The sequence below is a fragment of the Schistocerca serialis genome, chromosome 3 (assembly GCF_023864345.2).
Source record: "Schistocerca serialis cubense isolate TAMUIC-IGC-003099 chromosome 3, iqSchSeri2.2, whole genome shotgun sequence".
Taxonomy (NCBI): domain Eukaryota; kingdom Metazoa; phylum Arthropoda; class Insecta; order Orthoptera; family Acrididae; genus Schistocerca; species Schistocerca serialis.
In genome coordinates this window covers 48,676,741-48,695,319 of record NC_064640.1, presented here as the reverse complement: position 1 = coordinate 48,695,319, position 18,579 = coordinate 48,676,741, and the positions used below count along the sequence as shown (strand labels likewise).

General features: G+C 41.0%; 1 protein-coding gene across 1 annotated transcript in view; it reads left to right on the top strand.

The window, feature by feature from the left end:
• LOC126470674 (uncharacterized) overlaps nt 1-18,579 on the top strand; it is a 1,002,968-nt gene that overhangs the window by 559,878 nt on the left and 424,511 nt on the right. Inside the window, exon 5 of the mRNA XM_050098669.1 lies at nt 15,074-15,511. Within this exon, the coding sequence (XP_049954626.1) occupies nt 15,074-15,511 (438 nt within the window). The remainder of the gene's footprint in view (nt 1-15,073; nt 15,512-18,579) is intronic.

Sequence of the window (18,579 nt, the reverse complement as noted above, 5' to 3'; positions counted from 1 at the left end):
GTTGTGACAGAACATCTCCATTGGTCAAGTCGGGGTCCAACGCAGCATAGCATGTGGAAATTAAGCTCGCTGCTGTTGCGGGCTGGGGTCCTGCACCCTGTTGTTTCAGCAGTATTCCTGCCATAAGTGCAGTATTTCGCAGGTAATTAGCTTGCCCACATCGCCATAGCTTGTGAAGTCTTAATGGAGGGCTGTTGCCACAACATATGACAAACAAGAGATATGCAACTTTGAATGTAGCAAAAAATTCCAACTTTAATGATAACTTGCTGATGTAGTATATGTACACATCTTAGCATAGTCCCTCTGACATCACATGCATGCAGCCCCCGCACACACCTCCCCCTTCACCACTTGTATGTGACGTCAGAAGGACTGTGCGAAGATGTGTACGTCTGCTTTGTCAGCAAAGTATCAAAGAAGTTCAGACACGTTGACATGGTCAAATTTTCAAGTGTGTTATTTCTCATATTACAGAGATGTGTGCTGCACATGGTTGAGGTCGCTGCTAGAGGGGAGCAGCTTCGTGCTAGTCCAGTGCCTAGAACACTCTGCGAAGGTGCAATCTATAGTGTTCAAATGGTTCAATTGGCTCTGAGCACTATGGGACTTAACATCTGAGATCATCAGTCCCCCAGAACTTAGAACTACTTAAACCTGACTAGCCTAAGCACCTCACACACATCCATGCCCGAGGCAGAATTCGAACCTGCGACCGTAGCGATCTCGCGTTTCCTGACTGAAGCGCCTAGAAGCGCTCGGCCACAACGGCCGGCAATCTATAGTGTTAAAGAAGCTAATGTATGGTGTATTTAACATTTATCTGTGTAGTGAATTCCCCGGGATGAGCTGCCTGGAATATAGCAGCAAATCCAAGATTTTGTCGGAATTTCTAAGAAAATGGAGATGTGTGATTACTTGACGTCAGACCAGGAATTCGTTGTTCAAAAATACTACCAAGAAACTACATCGTGTTTCTGAACAATGATAAGATATTTGGAACAGACAGTTTAATTTGGGTTAACTCCACTTGTAGAATAAATGTACATGTAACAGATTTATATGTCAAATCACAAGCCTATGAGTGAAGGATGATATTGGTACTATCCTGTCGATTTTATAAAGTGTCACTGATATGTACCAAAGAAAAATTTTTACGTCCTCCTTGGATAAAGAAAATGTAGTTACCAGACTGGTAGCTTGATTTTAAGTATAGAACTACAGCGCTTACAATGTCCGCTGTACTCTGTGCCTATTGCTTCTATGTAAACTATTGGATAGTTCATAGAGCAGTTCCTGTGTTGTGTTAAACAACTCTCTCCAGTTTCTCTACTGACACAATAAGAATACACGGAAGCTGACTGGTGTACAAGTAAAGCTTCCAAATAAGCAAGACCAAGAAAAAATTTTAAACTTTCTTCCGTCGGCCTATAGCGTTTGTTAAACTGTATCGAAATTGTTAGCACAGTCAACCCACAAACACAGTGTAAGTATTATACACAGGTGTTGTATTAACGCTGGAGAAACCTTTTTTTTCCAATCCAAGACATTCTTCTCCACAGTACTGTTAAATATTGCTGCTACCAAATTAGGAGTACATCGAACAAATAATGTTCTTCCAAAGACCTTAAGAAAAACAACAAATGTATTATACAGACATAACCATTCCCAATTACAGAAATTACCCTTTTACATGAAGCTAATTTGTTGCGTGTATGCAGAAGAAAACTTGAAGTGAAAGAGCTCGAAGATAAAAAATGCAAACTGGAGTATTTGGCGAAAACAAATGCCATGTAGGAAGAATACAATCAGTTATTGGAAAAAGAATAATACATTGCAGGTGTGCAAACAAGGCTTACAATTACTTTAAAAACAGTACATCGAAAAACCTGTATTCATCTGTAGGGGATACAAGATATCATTATTTACTACAGATACCACTAGAAAGTGGCAGTACAATACAGTATTCGCAGAAAATGATAGATCCAGTAACATTTACTATATTAAATGATACGAGAAAAATCTATTTACAAACCTCCTCCTTCATGTGGATCTGCTTAAAAGGATGGTTGTATTGTATTTCAATGTAGTGTTCTCGATATTGTGCATCTAACAACAAGGAAACAATTTTCAGAGTTTGAAGTCGATGGAATGACTGTATTTAATATTCTGGAGGTTGCTAAAGTGGTAAACTTAAAGGTTCTATACGCAAATTGCGCTAGAATATGGGAAATAGTAGACATTTACACCGAAGAAAATGTGTAACTTGCTAACAATTTTACTATGTCGGAAATTTAAGGTATAATTAGAACTAGAATTCCCAAATGCACTCAGCTATATGGTGTCTCACGTACGACATAAGCACTTTGTACAGTGTTTTATGGGTTCCAGTACCGGGTTAGGCAGATTACGATCACCAGTTGCAAGATAAAGTCAATACCCTAGCGTAGGGTAACCTCAATTAAAATTATTGGACAACATGTTCTTCAGTCGAAGTGTCATGTAGCTTTCACTGCACAGCAGCATAATGTAGTGCTCACCAAGGGTGCCTTAATCTTGTGTTTGTGTTGCTATAGAAAAATAAGAGAGACAATTTTTGGTTTCTTCAACGTACTGTTCTACTTCGGTACCAAAATCACCACCAAGTGATCCTTAACCTGTAATTAAAGTGAACCACGTGTGTTTTGTGCTGTTATAGAACAAATCTCTACGTATGTTGATAAATAATACAGACAGTTTTCTTCCTTTTTGTAAAGTACAATTTTACTTTTCGCGTTAAGATCGAATTTTTATCTGCGATCATGGCCGAAGCTGTCTGATAAGCTAAATATGAGTCTAGAGAATACAGACTCGATGGAAATAGTGCTATGAGAGACACGTAAAACAGAACTCTCGCGCCGGTATGCTATTGCCCTATACCAGTAAACGTGGTGAATTCAAAGGACAGTATTCATTGATACTGTAATCTAGATTACTGAGAACTGAGAAATGGAAACCTATAATATGATCCTACGAGTCTACTTATATACTTTTATCTGTCACATTACATTTAGGGATAACACGAGGGGAAGTCTCTTCTTCATCTGCGAAGTATGGTATCAATGAAGTACAAAATGGAACGATAATAAGTTGATCAACGTGCTAATGTAGTATCAAAAAGCTACATCTCGAGAGAGGCCAGTGCCTACTACACAGAATTACGTGTGAATTGGCAACATCTCGTGTTTTATGATCAAGTTCTCTTCAGAATTCTCTGCAGTTTGGATGCTGGAGAGGTGAACGAATCTTGCAGAGGAGCACCGCACAAACTAGCGGAGTAATCATCTTATCCGATCTTAGCTTCTGTGAGCCACGGATAACAATTTCCTATTTCTGGTACTCGTCCTACAATGTTGTTTTCCAATAGGAGAAAGGGAGAATGCTCGATCACACATTGCAAGGAATTTTCAAGAAGTCTTCTTCTGCACGACTGCTAAAGCTTTCATTCATTTTGTATTTTGATCGTTAAACAGGCTCTGAATTTCGTCATGCACAAATTCGTTTGAAACACTCATCCTATACACAGTACAATCTATGTTTGGAGTCAGGTAGAAGCCATCAGGAAATCTTTCCATATGGACACATTGCCAGACCTGATTGTTTCACATCACACTTATCAAAGTGAATGACGGCTTCACCAAACAGGCTTACCGGTTTGAGGCAGGTCATCGTGTGTTACTGGCCTCCATATTTAATTGTGTCTTTGTTCGTACAGATCGAATGCAAATAAATGTCACTCGTTGTTCGTAGCGCTTCGTAGTAGTACATATCCGGAAATAGCATTTCAATTCGGGAGCAAAGAATCAGAATGTCTACTCATTACGTGAATTAATATTTATTGCCATAGCCTAATTGAAATAAACTGTTTTATGTATTCAAAATCCGTCGTAAGTGGAACGTTGTCAATGTCAGAGAAACTGGCACAGCGCAACCGCAGCTAATTCTCTGTATGGACAATCATATGCATGACACCTCATATAAATTGACATGATTCCATTCACACTTTTCGTGAGGCCTGAGTACTGTGATTAAAAACAAATTTCAGTTTTTCTGATTGAGCATTAGAAGTTATTCGTGTACCGTCTTAATTATGTAGTGATTGACGCATCTCCTCTGTCTGCGCACGAATGGTTTCAGTTTTGGATTTTATTAGGCGCTCTATAGAGTTTTTGCTTGTTGTAATTGGGATGGGCTGCTGCTGGTCCATAAAGGCCAACCTGGAATTCTAGCGCCAGCTGGGTTTAGTGTTGTACAGGCTCGGTGTAACGTCTCAAGTTAACTAAGAATTTGGACTCCGTAACCGTAGGAATTATAAAAAAGACATATTCTCTAAGCTCCACAATTCACAGGCTCTCGTAAGCAATATCGAGAAGATTAAATTGGCTCCCTGTAAATGCTTAACGAAGTCGCTAGCAAATTAAGCTCACTAGAACCAATCTATTGAGAAATTCAAAGTTCATATTTTCCCTCAGTAATTACGTGGTTCCGCTATACAAGACTATAATAAATTCAAATAGTGCACTGCCTGATACATAAGAAGTTAAGTAACAGATGATATTGTAGTCTATATAGCGCATGACTGGAAACTTCAGAAGAATTACACAGTTCGGCTGTGCCACACTGACAGCAAGTAGCAGAAAAAGTCAATGTATATGAACAGCTGACTGTGCCGCGAAATAGTGCTGCAATGAGAGGTACGGTACAAGGGTCCTCTTGTGTTTTGTACAGATATGGAATGCTCATTCCATTTCTTCATTCTACAATAAAACAATAATAAAAAAATACCCAGGGAACGTGCTTACATAGTTCGTGACATATGTTCATGTACTGTATGTCACACTGAGATGTGTTGTTACAGGTCGTTTGTCATGTACCTCATACTGATTCTATAAGATCATTTTACGTCTCATTACTCACGTATTAAGTAATTTATTCTCAAAATTTTCTGTTCCCCTAACTTCTTCCTTGTGGATCTTCCAGTTGCCGAAAATAACAAGAAAATTTTAGTTCCGGTATTTAATGAAGAACAGCAATGAAAACTAAAGTATTCTATAAGGATAACAGTCAAGTTTTAACCCATGACAGCCTATAGCGACACAGAACAAAAGTAAACTGTTGGTGGGAGTTATATTACTCTATCTCTGATTCTGGAACCGTCCAAAGCTCTGTCCAGCTGAACATACAAAGCGCCTCACTTGTTACGGAATAAGTTCGCTATCCCCTTCAATCAACGTTGTAGAAGTTTGTTAGGAGAAGTAAACCTTCGAGTATTAGGTTGTGTGTGTAATACAGCCGGGATACACTTTTCACCTATAGTTTCAGTTTCTGAATCCTCAGGCCGCATTCAGTTAGGAGGTACTGTATTTTTTAATATACAACACGCAGAAGCTTGGGTTACTTACTCGATCAGATAATACTCTCTCTCTTGGTTAACACAGTTAACTTGACACAACAAAACTGATGAAACTATACAATCACCTAACGAATAGCAAGGTAACTATTCACTAAATCCTGTAACAATGGTGTTCCCGTATGTAAGTACGATGTGACGGAGTGAGCACTTCTGTTGGACGACTGCGATCTTTCAGGACACACTTTCGACGTTTGAGGAGCATCTATCGTTCGTTTCAGTGCACGGAAAATTACTATCGGGGATACTGTTCCAGAACACATCTAGGAGTGCGGTACATAGTCGTCTATGATAGACTGAAAGAACTTTGTTTAGTTCTAGAAACAACTACGTCCTTTTTAAGTCGGTGCTCTTTGCTCCTCGCCCTTATTTTACTCCTTATTAATACAATATTTGTAGACACAAACGCAGTAGACAAAGGCTAATTTGTTACGTAGTATTTCTACAAAAATTGGTAAGTTTCCCAGCTTAGTATTTAATGATTGGATTGCTTCCTAAATGACTGCTGTATTTCCTAAATGACTGCTGTATTTTCAGTTTTTCTGGTCGCTCCACTCCATGTCATAAAAGCAGTTAGAAATAGAAATTTTCGCTTAGGTTTGTATCTGTCTTACGATACAGCCCTTTGTCTGTACACCACGCCATGTTCTAGCGACCGCAGGCATCGCATGCGGGGGAAACAGCGACCGCAAGCAAGCAGCCACAAGTCGCGTACAACTTTCCTTTATTCACCGGTTTCGCTCGTCAGACGCGTGCATCTTCAGACATTTTAGTAGCCAAAATGTATCTAGTCAGTAGCTTCTGCAGGCAAATTGTGAATGCCTTCGATTTTCCGTTTGAATGCCTCAGGTAACATGCAAATGTCATCTCTATTGGTGCAGTAATGTTCTGAATCTGTCCCGCTCAGTTCTGATCGGGTTCAGTATGCGCCACGGTCGTAGGGGTGGATGAAAATCTGATGCTCGCTGCCACGGAGTTTTAACTGGTTGGTGGCGCACAAAGGAGTTTGCTCCTGCCACTCACTGTCCCCGGCATACTGCATGTTGAAGTGGCTGTTCTGCAGACTGAGTTCTGTGTACCACGACGGTTTCCTTGACCTCCGTCGCTGGTATTATGGTCGTGAAAATTCTGAATGAATTTGTAATTCTATTTTTTTTTATTCTTGTCGATACGTTCATCACTGACTGTGATCTTCTTATGGATAGTGGTGCAACATTAATAAGAATCTGTAGCCAGCGTGTGTTTGTAGGCGATGAGGAGCATTGCTTGATTGAGTTGTGTGTCAATGACTTTAGTGAGAACACTGTTTAGTCAGTTCGAACAGCAGTATTCTGCGTGTCAGTGACAAAGAGCTAAAGCTGACTGTTGCCCCAGACCCTTACTGTTAACTTCTGGAGTATATTGTTCCGAGTTTTGTAATTGACTTTCATATTCCGGAGATGGGTTCTGTACGTCAGTGACCTGTCTATTGTCTGTTACAGTATTAGAGATTCTAATCTTTAAATGTTACGAGAGGTTTCTAGCTTTCTTGTTTATTCATTAGATGGGAAGCTGTTACATCGGTCTTTTGCAGATTCGGTCAGAGAGTATTATATTTGGAGCATTCATCCAGCAACGTCTGCGCTGGTGTTATTTTTGCTTCAGCTTGCTAACGCTTTGACCCTGAGAGGTATACACAGTATCATCAGCGCAAATAAGTTCCCTGGACTTTGTTTCTGAAAGGTGTCATGTATACAAAGACCAGTAAATAAAGGAAAGTTGTATGCGACTTCTTATTAATGCCATGTACTACTCACATGACATTAAACATTATAGTTCTGGCGTCAGAGCTGAAATAAGAACTCATGTGTCTAAGCATAGTAGACTTGTACTGTGATGTGAACTGTAGATGATAGTTATTCCAGTACTTGCAGCCGAGACAATCTTAAAACTATAAGCCGGGCACTAACGAACCACGGGAGCCATATCAGTGACTGACTATCGTCACCCACGCCGGTATAAATCTACTGCATATTTTGTAAAGTATTTAAAAGCTCTGCCCTCTGCTTGGAATGCAAGGTTAGTTCTTCGAACAAATTACCCACAGGATCCATTAACAACGAACACACATTCACCGACTAATGTACACTGATCAGCCAGAACATGATGACCAACAACGTAGCTGCCGGTAAGTTCACCGTTGTCACGGATAACAGCGGCGACGCTTCGTGGTATGGATGCAATGAGGCCATGATAGGTCGCTGGAGGGAGCTGCCACCGCATCTGCACACACAAGTCACCTAATTCCCATAAATTCCGAGGAAGTGGTGTGTTCGATCAGGTTCAGATGTGGTGAAATGGGAGGTCACCACATCAGCTGTAACTCGCCACTGTGTTACTCAAATTACTTCATCACAGTCCCGGCTTTGCGGACATAGCGCATTACCTTGTTGGAAAGTCCCACTACCGTCAGGAAACATGATCTGAACGATGCCCCCAGCTTGTCTTAGTCCCGCAGCACAGGTGTCGAGGAGCTGTCCCTCCGACAGGCGTGATAAAGAAGGTATCGGAATTCGTTAGATCATGCAGCGCTCTGCCAATGAGCCAACGTCCAGTGTCGATGGTCACGTGCCAATTTCAGTCGTAGTTGCCGATGTCGTGGTGTTAACACTGGCACATGGATGGGTCGTCGGCTGCGGATGCCTATCGATAGGAGTGCTCGGTACACTATGTGTTCAGACGGACTTGGACTCTGCACCCCAGCATGAAGTCTGATGTTAGCTGCGCCACAGTTCGCCGCCTGCCTTGTTTTAACAGTGTGCCGAGCCTACGACCTCCGACATCTGTAATGAGGGGTGCCACGACGTCTGGACGTAGCTTCACCTTTGTTTCCCTACGTGTTGAAGACAGTCACCACAGCACTCCTCGAACGGCCGACAAGTGACACTTCCGCAATGCTCGTGCCGAGCTTCCAGGCCATCACAATCTGCCCCCGGTGGAACTCAGATCGCGCACCTTCCCCATTCTACATACGGACAGCACGCTACATGCACCTGCGTGTGTGACTAGCAGTCATTCCTCGCCAGGTGGCGCTGCTATCGCCTGGAAGGATTTATATCAATAGCAGGTCGTTGGTCATAATGTTCTGGGTGATCAGCGTATAAGTGCACCTACAGTCCATTACAGGAGTCCATGAAATGAAATGTCGTGTGGCTATGGCGTCCCGTCGGGTAGACCGTTCGCCTGGTGCAAGTCTTTTGAGTTGACGCCACTTCGGCGACTTTCGTGTCGATGGGAATGAGATAATGATGATGATGATGATGATGATTAGGACAACACAACACACAGTCCCTGAGCAGAGAAAATCTCCGATCCAGCCGGGAATCGAACCCGGACCCCTCTGCAAGATATTCCGTCGCGTTGACCACTCAGCTACCGGGGTGGACACAAGAGTCCATGAAACAGTGTAAATAAATGTCCAAATACGTAGTTTTAGACAGAATTAGAGTTAAGTCAGGCTGCACTAGAAAAAAACTTAATTATCAGAAACGTCCTTAAAATTTGATCTAAATATCTGTCATTGAGTTAAACGTTTAAGGTTTCGACCTTTTTTATGACACTAATCATTGTCATAGAGCAGATTTCAGATGCCGTAACGGAAACTGGAAAACTAAATGATTCATACAACGCCTAATTAAAGAACTTCAGTCATTCACTCACTGTTGGCGAACCTAACAAGAAGTACTGAAATTCTGTGGTTTTTAATTTTTATTGATATGTGTGGACAAGGACATGGATGTTAAGTGCCTGCAACTCACAATATGTTTTAGAGCAGAGAGATATTTTCACTTCTACTGCGTTACAGGTTGGTCATTATTAAACTTCCGCTATTTGAGAGGGCGCCCATGAAAACCTCTGAAGAATACACCAAGCAGGTTGCATTCTTACCGTTTTGTGGTTCGACAACAGGGAAGATTAGTCGGCTTCTGAAGAGGCATAAAATTGACACAATCTTCAGGCCTCCGGCAAACATCCGGCAACTAATGAAATCTGTGAAAGACGATGTAGGCCTCAGAACGCCAGGAATTTACAAGATACCGTGTGGATGTGGGCAGTTCTATGTCGGCCAGACTGTTCGCATTAATGAACAGCTCCGCATGGAACATGATAGGTGTTGCCGTCTGCGCTATCCCGAAAAGTCAGCTGTAGTGGAACATGCTCTGGAAAACGGACACCGAACTGCATTCGATGAAACGTCTATTACTAAACGGACTAATGGCTTCTAGGATAGCATGATAAACGAGGCCATAGAGATTAGAATTTCTGACAACACCTTCAATAGAGACGGTGGATTGCTGCTGAGTACAGCATGGGATCCGATGTAGAGGGAGTTGAAGCGCGCCCGGCGGTCGCGCGGCCAAAACATTACCATATGTGGTGCGGGACCGAGCACCAGTGACGTCACAAGCGACGGCGCAGCTATATAAGCACGGAAATGACAACCACACGACAGTCATCCACTTGACAATGGCAGAGGATATCTCTGCCCAAAGCTCGTGGGCAGTAAACGACTGGACGCAGCTTGAAACCCGAGAATGTTTTATTAAGAGGGTAACATTTGTTAATTGCGTATCATGTTTACGTTCCAGGTTACAAACGTTGTTCAGCGTGACGACCATCTGCATCCACGACAGATTGGAACAGCACTAGAGACACAATTTCATACTTGTTGGCAATACTGTTCGAACGGTGGAAAATGGTTCAAATGGCTGTAAGCACTATGGGACTGAACATCTGAGGTCATCAGTCCCCTAGACTTAGAACTACTTAAACGTAACTAACCTAAGGACGTCACACACTTCCGTGCCCGAGGCAGGATTCGAACCTGCGACCGTAGCAGCAGCACGGTTCCGGACTGAAGCGCCTCGAATCGCTCGGCCACAACGGCCGGCCGAACGGTGGACCATGGAATGTTTAGCTGCCGTTACACAGCTTGTGAACTACTTAAAGATCGTACATTATGTCCAGCAATGGCAACAGTAATTTCTTCAATAATTTGTGGCGCAAATGGCCGTCGGCCTCTCCCAGGAGAAATTCCCAAATCGCTAGCTATTCGAACTTCCGGACCACGTTCTTCAACCGCGGAGTCGAAAGAGGATCTCCCTGTATTATTTTAAGGCATCGATACTAGCGTGAGCTGCAGCGCTATTACTGTTGTTTTGATAAAAAAAAAAAGGTTTACGAGTAAAGCCTTCTCACCTTTTCGAGACCAGTTTCAATTGTCTGTAGCTTAATGCACGCTGATGCTTGTGTTTCAACTTTACGTCGCCGTCCCATTACCGGCCGCAAATCCTTGCAGCGCACGGTCTAAACATCAAGCCCATAAAGTTGGGTACCCATACGGGAAATAGTGTTCGGTGTACGCTGGCTCAAATAGCGAAAGTTTAATTATAACCACCACGTATACTGAATAATATGATGATTAATTGTAAATTAGAAACAGAAAAGAAGCAGAGCATAATGACAGACTAAATGAGGTCGTAAATAATTTTCTATTACTCCTGTAGAAAGGTTACACTTCGTAGTGTAGATTCTCCTCTGCAAGTATTTCACATCATTCTCCTTGAAGTACGTTCATTCTTCACATCGTTGTTGCTTCCTATAATTTGGAATTCTAAGTTGGTGCAGAATTTCCCGTTATTTTGAAGGATTGTACAGGAATACATCTTTGTACCGAGCTCTACTTGCGACGGCCCACTATTCCGTTGGAAGATGAAATTGTTTTCTAAACGTAGTTTCGTCGTAATTTACTGTACGTTTACTTTCGCTGTATCATTATGCGTTATATTGCTCATTCTTTCCGCTGGCTTCTGGTACTGGGGAAATTTACATCCCTCGAAACAAGCACTGAGCCTGAGACTATGTCACGTCTAGGCGACATCGAGGTCACTAGTGTCGCAGCACAGGCGCGGAATGTTTCAAAAATGGGGAAGGAAATCGGCCGCGCCCTTTCAAAGGAAGTATTCCGGCATTTGAGTGGAGCGATTTAGGGAATTAACGGAAACCCTTAGCCTGGATGACCGAACGCGGATCTGAAACGTCGTCTTCCCGAATGTGAGTCCAGTGTCCTCACCACTCCGCTACCTCACTCGGTCAAGAACGTAAAAAAATGCTTTCATCACTCGACCGTATTCCAGAAGTCTTCAAGGTGACTTAGATATTCAACTATGAATGTCGGCTCCACATGCGATTTTGTTCATTAATGTATGTTTCTTCCTAGCTACCCGTCCGTGACAGTCTTGCGGTCTATACACATTCCTTATCGGAGATGCAGTGAGGTCTGTACCCGTTTTTTGGGCAAATAAGTAACTACTTCTGGATCACAGATAGTGGGCTCCATTTTGAGGATATACAAAGTGGTTCCTTTTCCTCTGTCTGAGAGGTGCAGTCGTCGTCTGATGTCCTGACTTTTCTCTGTACTTCAAAAACGTTCCTTTGTACAGAATACACACAATAGTGGCCTCTGCAATATCACTATAATGAATATGCAAATTTGCAATTTTTCGTCCACTTCAGTCCCCATCAAATTTGAACCATTCATCTTGTTTGGGTGTCGCCACTTTGCTCTCTATGTCTCACTCGCCCTCTATATATCCCTATGTTCACAACACTTTCTAACAGCTTTCTCTCCTACTGCTACTGTCATTACTCACTCTCTAGAAGCAACTATTCAGAACACTATTAGTATAGCCTGTTCAGACGATATTTGTCGTATTTCTATTATGTAAACCATGAAAAGCTCTGCAACGTCAAAACTGTTGGCACCATACGTCAAATACCAAGGAAATAAGTGGCAAATGCCAAGAGAGCACCATGTAGCGTCTGAGGTAGCCGCCCTCTTTCCTGCTCTTAGCACGGTAACGTATGTCTTGTATGCCCTAAGTAATGTTCAGCGTCTGAAAAATACGATTACACGCAACCTCGAACTATTTCAGTCTTCTTATGCTGTGATATTCTTCTTTCTTACCTATTTTTGAAAATAAACATCGCATCCCATCGAATTTTTAGAGTTCTCTTTATCATGATTCCGACACTAAAATGCATCCCTCCCACAACGTTGAAATTGTCGGCAAATACCATGAAAAAACAAAAAACTTCGGTATCCGAATATTTCCCTTTAAGTTACTGACTACTTTTTTCTGACAGGAATGGACGAGTTTTTTAAGTTTTGTGTTAGTTAATACAATATGTTTCATTTTTTCCGTACTCCAAGAAAGAAAGAAATTCTACAGCATCTGAGATCTGTTGTTTACGTTACTTAACATAATTATTTCTGGTGTGTGTGTGTGTTAAAGAAACCCCAAAGTCGAAATAAATATATGTCTCAGCACTTCTTACACCCACTGTATGTGCTAAAATTAAAGTCCATTACGAACAATCCGCTATAAATTGAGCGCTTTTAAACCACTGGTTGTATACTTTCATTATATTAATACAGTGATCACTTGCGTTAAAACAAGTACTTCGATTTAGCACTGCGTGAGAATATTGTACATTACTTTTGCAAACTTTCTTATAGTGCTATGTGATGTAAGCAGAACTTAAAAGTTGTGGTTTGTGATATGTGATAGGCAAACTGACTGGGCTATGAATTTTTGGAACTTGACTAATACATATTTATCCCATTCTGCGTACATTGTTCTACAATTCAATCGTCGAAACACGTCGTTTCGAACGTAAGATATAGGCAAACATTTAACAAATGTATTACTAAAGCATGAATTTTCCAGCTTTGCATTGATTTTACCATATAGGTCATGACAACCGCGAATACCAGCTCTCACTTGGAAAGATGAAGAAAGAAACTGCTGCTCCATACAGTATAGGAAGTAAGAGAATTGTTTCGATAAACTCTAAGAAATGACATCAGAAACTGAGTAACGGTGTATACAGAAATTTCTCCGAGAACTAGTAATCGTTTCCTACATCTTACATACATTCACAAAGAAAATACTGTTATGGATTTGGGACTCATATCCACGAACAAAGAGGAAAGAGAGATGTATAGAGAAATAGAGAAGAAGAGGGAAGAGGGTAGAGGGAACAGATGTGTGTGGAAGAGAGAGAGAGAAAGAGGGTGAGGAGGAGGGGGGGGGGGGAGGAAGATGTGTGAGTAGAACTGGGGGATGGAGTGGAAAATGTCCCCTGCAGTGACAGTCGGGGATGGAGGGAATATTTATGTAATGTTTGACTCTACACGCGAACGCTTCTAGAAAAACTGAAACGAAAAAATCTGTAAAAACACAGTGTACCACCTCGAAGTAAATCAACAAGAGTTACAGACATCCAAGAAACATAAATTTTTAAATGAATGTATTTTGTTTTCACCCATCACCTTTTTGTTTCTGTACTGGTAGCTTTTTCTAGTTGAAAATATTGATTATAGTACTAAATGAGAGAACATTCCTTGTCCGTCTCGCGTAGTTGGATGTATGCCTCACAGTTGATGTAAAGCACTATGAGAATTGATAAACTACTGAGGAGGTTTTACGCACCTTGCACTGGCACCTACCTAACGTCTCTCACTGTCTCACCAGTTTCTTGGTGTTGTGTTCTTAGATGTAGATATAGCTAGAATGACCAGCACTTTTAAAAACAATATTTTCACCTCTACTGAGCTACGTGTGCGTAAGTGAAAGACATATCTGTGTTTCGGAAATAAAAGAAAATATATCCTTCACAATATTGGTGACTCTGACTATCGCCTTTCTCGGTAAACCAGTAAGTTAAATGCCTACAACTGGATTAATTTAGATTTATCTGATTCGACACAAATTTTAAAAAGTCTAGTTGTCGCTTACAAAAAAAGTTAGTTAACTACTATAGGGGAACTCATTTATTGATCCTGTATTATTTTTCTTAAAAGCATTTTAGTTCAAGACCTTTTTTTCACATATTTTATTATCTTACGATCGGTACTCATTAAAATTTAAAAGAAAAGTCTTTCAATAAATAAATGGGAACCAGGATCAATTAAATGCACCCTTATCTGCTCTGTTTTGTTTCGACGGATCAGAAACTTACAAGATGTAGATGTTGGTGGTGAGGAATGACATTTACGTAAGTGCTGTCGCATCAGAATACAAAATACGAGTGTTTATTCGGGAAGTTTAAGTTAATGATAAAATCGAGCATCCGCGACCGGAGGGAACGGCTGATAGTAACGCTTCGTCAGAACTGAAACCATTAAGTGCGGGAAGTTGCGTTCACTGTCCGGCTTGCGGATGCTCGAGCAGCACGGTACGGTAGCTGAGCGGCGCACCACTCACTGTTTGAGCACCATCACAGCAAGATGCATGTCAGCTATGCATCGTCCAGGTCTTAGCATTCACGTTTGCGATAAACATAGATGAAAGCACAAAATAGTTACTTTAAATAATGTTGTGGAAAGCGTTGAGGAAATCCTAGTGATACGGTAGTGTGACGTTTTGTGTTGCTAGTTGTAACGCAGGCGGCCGGAAGCCCCACGCCGGCGCTCCGGCCGCCTCCCTAGACGTACTCAAGTATTCTATTTGCACTGCATGTGTCATCCTACCACTGTGAGCACAGCACTGATTGTTTCTTTTCCTGCTGTTTTCATTTCAGACGTTCTACCAGCCTCCCTTGATTTATCTGGCACAGACTCTGCACTCTACCCGTATGACCCCGAGCAAGGAAATTTCCGAGAGTTGTGGTACCCCAGCTTGTATCCGTACTTTCTCTCCCCGCCCACCTCGCACCAGCACCCGCAACCGTCCCTAGAAGAAACTCAAATAGATTACGATGACTCGGAAACTAAACTGACTGCTTCCTATTCGGGGTCAATTTCAGTTAAGGTGATATCCTCGGAAAATGCCACGTCGTTTGACGGCATTGAGTCTCAGTTAGAGAACCCTCTAGTTGGCATTAGGGGTGCCAACCAGAAGGATTATAACGGAGTAAGGCAGGAAGTGCAATGGCAAGGCAATGGCAATGGCAACAGCTCGCTATTTGACGAAGACGGACAGCCGAGGCGGACTAGTTTGACGCAGTACCCGGGAAAAAGTATGTATCCCACAGGCACCCTCGAGCCAGAGACGAACAACAAACCCGTCCCCTGCTGCCTGCAGGCTGCTCTTTGCGCGTACGTCGTCTCTCTTAGCCGCAGGAGCGCAGGGAGGCGGGAAACTTTGTTATTCGTCTCTAGCCTATAATGTCTTTCTTTGTTTCTTCCAGCACGCTTTAAAATTAATTTTTTGACATTGGAATGAAGGTACACTACAGGTAGGAAATACAGAGTACTTTTAACATGCTTAATAACTGTTTCACAGCAACTAATGTTAAATGCAAGCACAAGCTTTTTGAATGGCTTCTGCTCGCACAATTAATGCTTGTTGCAAAAGTACATGCCTGTAATTTAACATTAATTTTTTGGCTTTGTGTATGTAATATTTATGTAATAATGATATAAATATATTTTCCTGTTTCTCTATTCCCAAATTTCCTAAATATTTAATTACCAGTTTTTGAGACAAACAGCACTCTTTTTACACTTTTCACGTGTTTTATGAAAGATGGCACGACACGTCGATATTTTAAAAAATCGTGCTAATAAACATAAGCAAATCACAGTTTATGTCAAAAAAGAAAAGAAAAGAAGCAGCATGAGCATAAGCACAAACATGATGTTACATTTTCTACACGCTAAATAGTGCCTGTACTTGGAAAACACTTAACACTGTGTTCACGCTGCACTTGGCCGAATGAACAACATGTTATCTTCCTTGGAAGGTGTTTCAGTGATTCTGCTAAGCTGGAAACGCACAATATATTTGGCACGCAATAAAAATAATACTTCAATGTTGTCTATCTCTTTCTTTCCTCAGTGCTGGTTTTTAATGTTTGCCTGTAGTGGAATTGTTATCAAATGTGGCATATCAGAGTGTGGAAGAACTACAATTTTTTGTGCTGTTCGGACAGTTAAGGCAAAGTTTAATGATTATATTATATAATGTACATTATTTCAGAAACAAAATATGATTTGTATGTACGACTGAGACCATTTTGTTAGGTGTTTTTTGTCGCACATCATGTTTACTAGTGTATCACCGGCACTGGACCGTGGTTGTGAAGATTACTGTTATTTTGAAGAGAAATTTTATGTGTTTAAACTCTTTTGCTCCAGTCACCGTTCACAATTTTCGCATTATGCTTACGACTAACTGGAAATCTAACAGGCATCACACGATTCCAAACGATATGTAAATTAATACTGTTTTCAAATGCGAAACAAAATACTTCTTTCTCAGCTGCAACAAAACAGTTGCCTAACAAGAAATAAATTTATTACTGGTGGAATGAAAGTGCTTTGAAAGGAAGACAGAAAAATCGGTATCAAGAAAAATGTGTGATATACTAACTCGGTCAAATCTGAACTATATCATTTTCCTGAGGAGGGAAGTTTGCGAAACGCTTTGCGTCAAGGTATTATTATTATTATTATTTGTTCTCCACTGCAGAGTCCTTGTCAAGATATGAGAGTGACGTACAAAATGTGAGCCACATTTAATGTAGCGCTACACTCCATGCCTTTAAATTTCTTTCTTTTTATACTCAACATTTTCTTCGTTTCTCAAGTTCTTCGCTAGCTGATGCAGTTCCAGAAAGAAAAGAAAGTTCGTCCAAATGCAGTATACAGCTGTGTTATATGCGTTACTATATAAATTACTATACGCGTATTTTTTTAATATGTAGCTGCTTCGGCATTCCCTTCTCTGAGTCAGAAACTATTTTCTGCTTTGTGCCTATCATTCATGACGCTTAATCTCTGCTGGGTGCGGTATTGCAACAAGTATTACCGCGTATACTTGTACTGCGCTTTGTTAAAAATATTCGTGTTATGAGGTTCACTCTTGTTCTTCGCATGGCTTTAAATTTTATGGCCGTATAAGTTTATTTTTATTTAACTGACATACTTTTGTATTTGGAAGTTACAACTGTTTATATTCCATTCATGAATGATGAAGTTTTAATTACACGGTTCTTTTATCAGCAGGAACATCAGTAAGTTTTTCAGAACAAAGCTTGTGTTATGTTGCAAACGCAGTATGTCTATATTACCAGCTTTGACTTAGATGTCATTGAGAATGATTCAAAAGATGAGGATTACTCGGCAGGAAACTGAAAGGTGCATTAATAGAAAAGACCGGAAAACTCGTGAATCGAGCAGGAACCATACTGAGGTGGAAAACGTAAGTATGAGTTTAACGAAAATTTAATAGAAGTGACCAGGATATGTAGCTATGCGAATAGATCGTACATGGTCCAAAGAAGCTCTTTGATGGATTCCAAGAGATAGGAAATGATCCATGTGACGGCCTACTAGAAGTTGGGTAGAGAAAATTAGAAAACAATCAGTAGCAATATGGACATATATAGCTGGAATCTCTAATGCGTAGAGAAGTGCAGAAGAGACCTTTATGCAGCAGTGCTTGTCAACTGGCTGAAAATGAACAGTGAGGTAGCCTAAAAACTGCAAATGTATGTTCGCCACAGAAGATTCTATCCTGGAATCACCGCACAAGAGGATTTTCGGATTTCGTTTCAGTACAGGATCAGTACAGGAACTGGTAACTACGCTTATATTAGTATGTACATTAAATCTGGTCACATAATCGAAACATCGTACGTACCTGAACATTACACGTACAATTCAAAATTGTGTGCATAATCTGAAATACGAGGGCTATTCGGAAAGTAAGGTCTGGTCGGTAGCGAAATGGAAAATAAGAATAAGGACAAATACGCAGAAACGTTATGCATAAGAAAGCTAAACAGTGATATAAAATAAGCAATTGGAATTAAAGGTATGCTCTCCCGCTCTCGTGGATTACTCGGCATATAATGGCAAAACGCCAAAACGAATAGAGAAAGAACACATTTGTACCAAAAATGCTGATGAGACAGGACAAAAACTTCAAAGCCATAACGAACAGTTTCTATCAGTCATGAAGAGTCCTTCTTAACACATTACTCTTCATGGGAAAATGTGTATCAGAAGGTCAAGGGGGACTGATGACCTTAGCTGTTTAGTCCCCCTTAAACATCCCAACAACCACCACCACCAGGTCAAA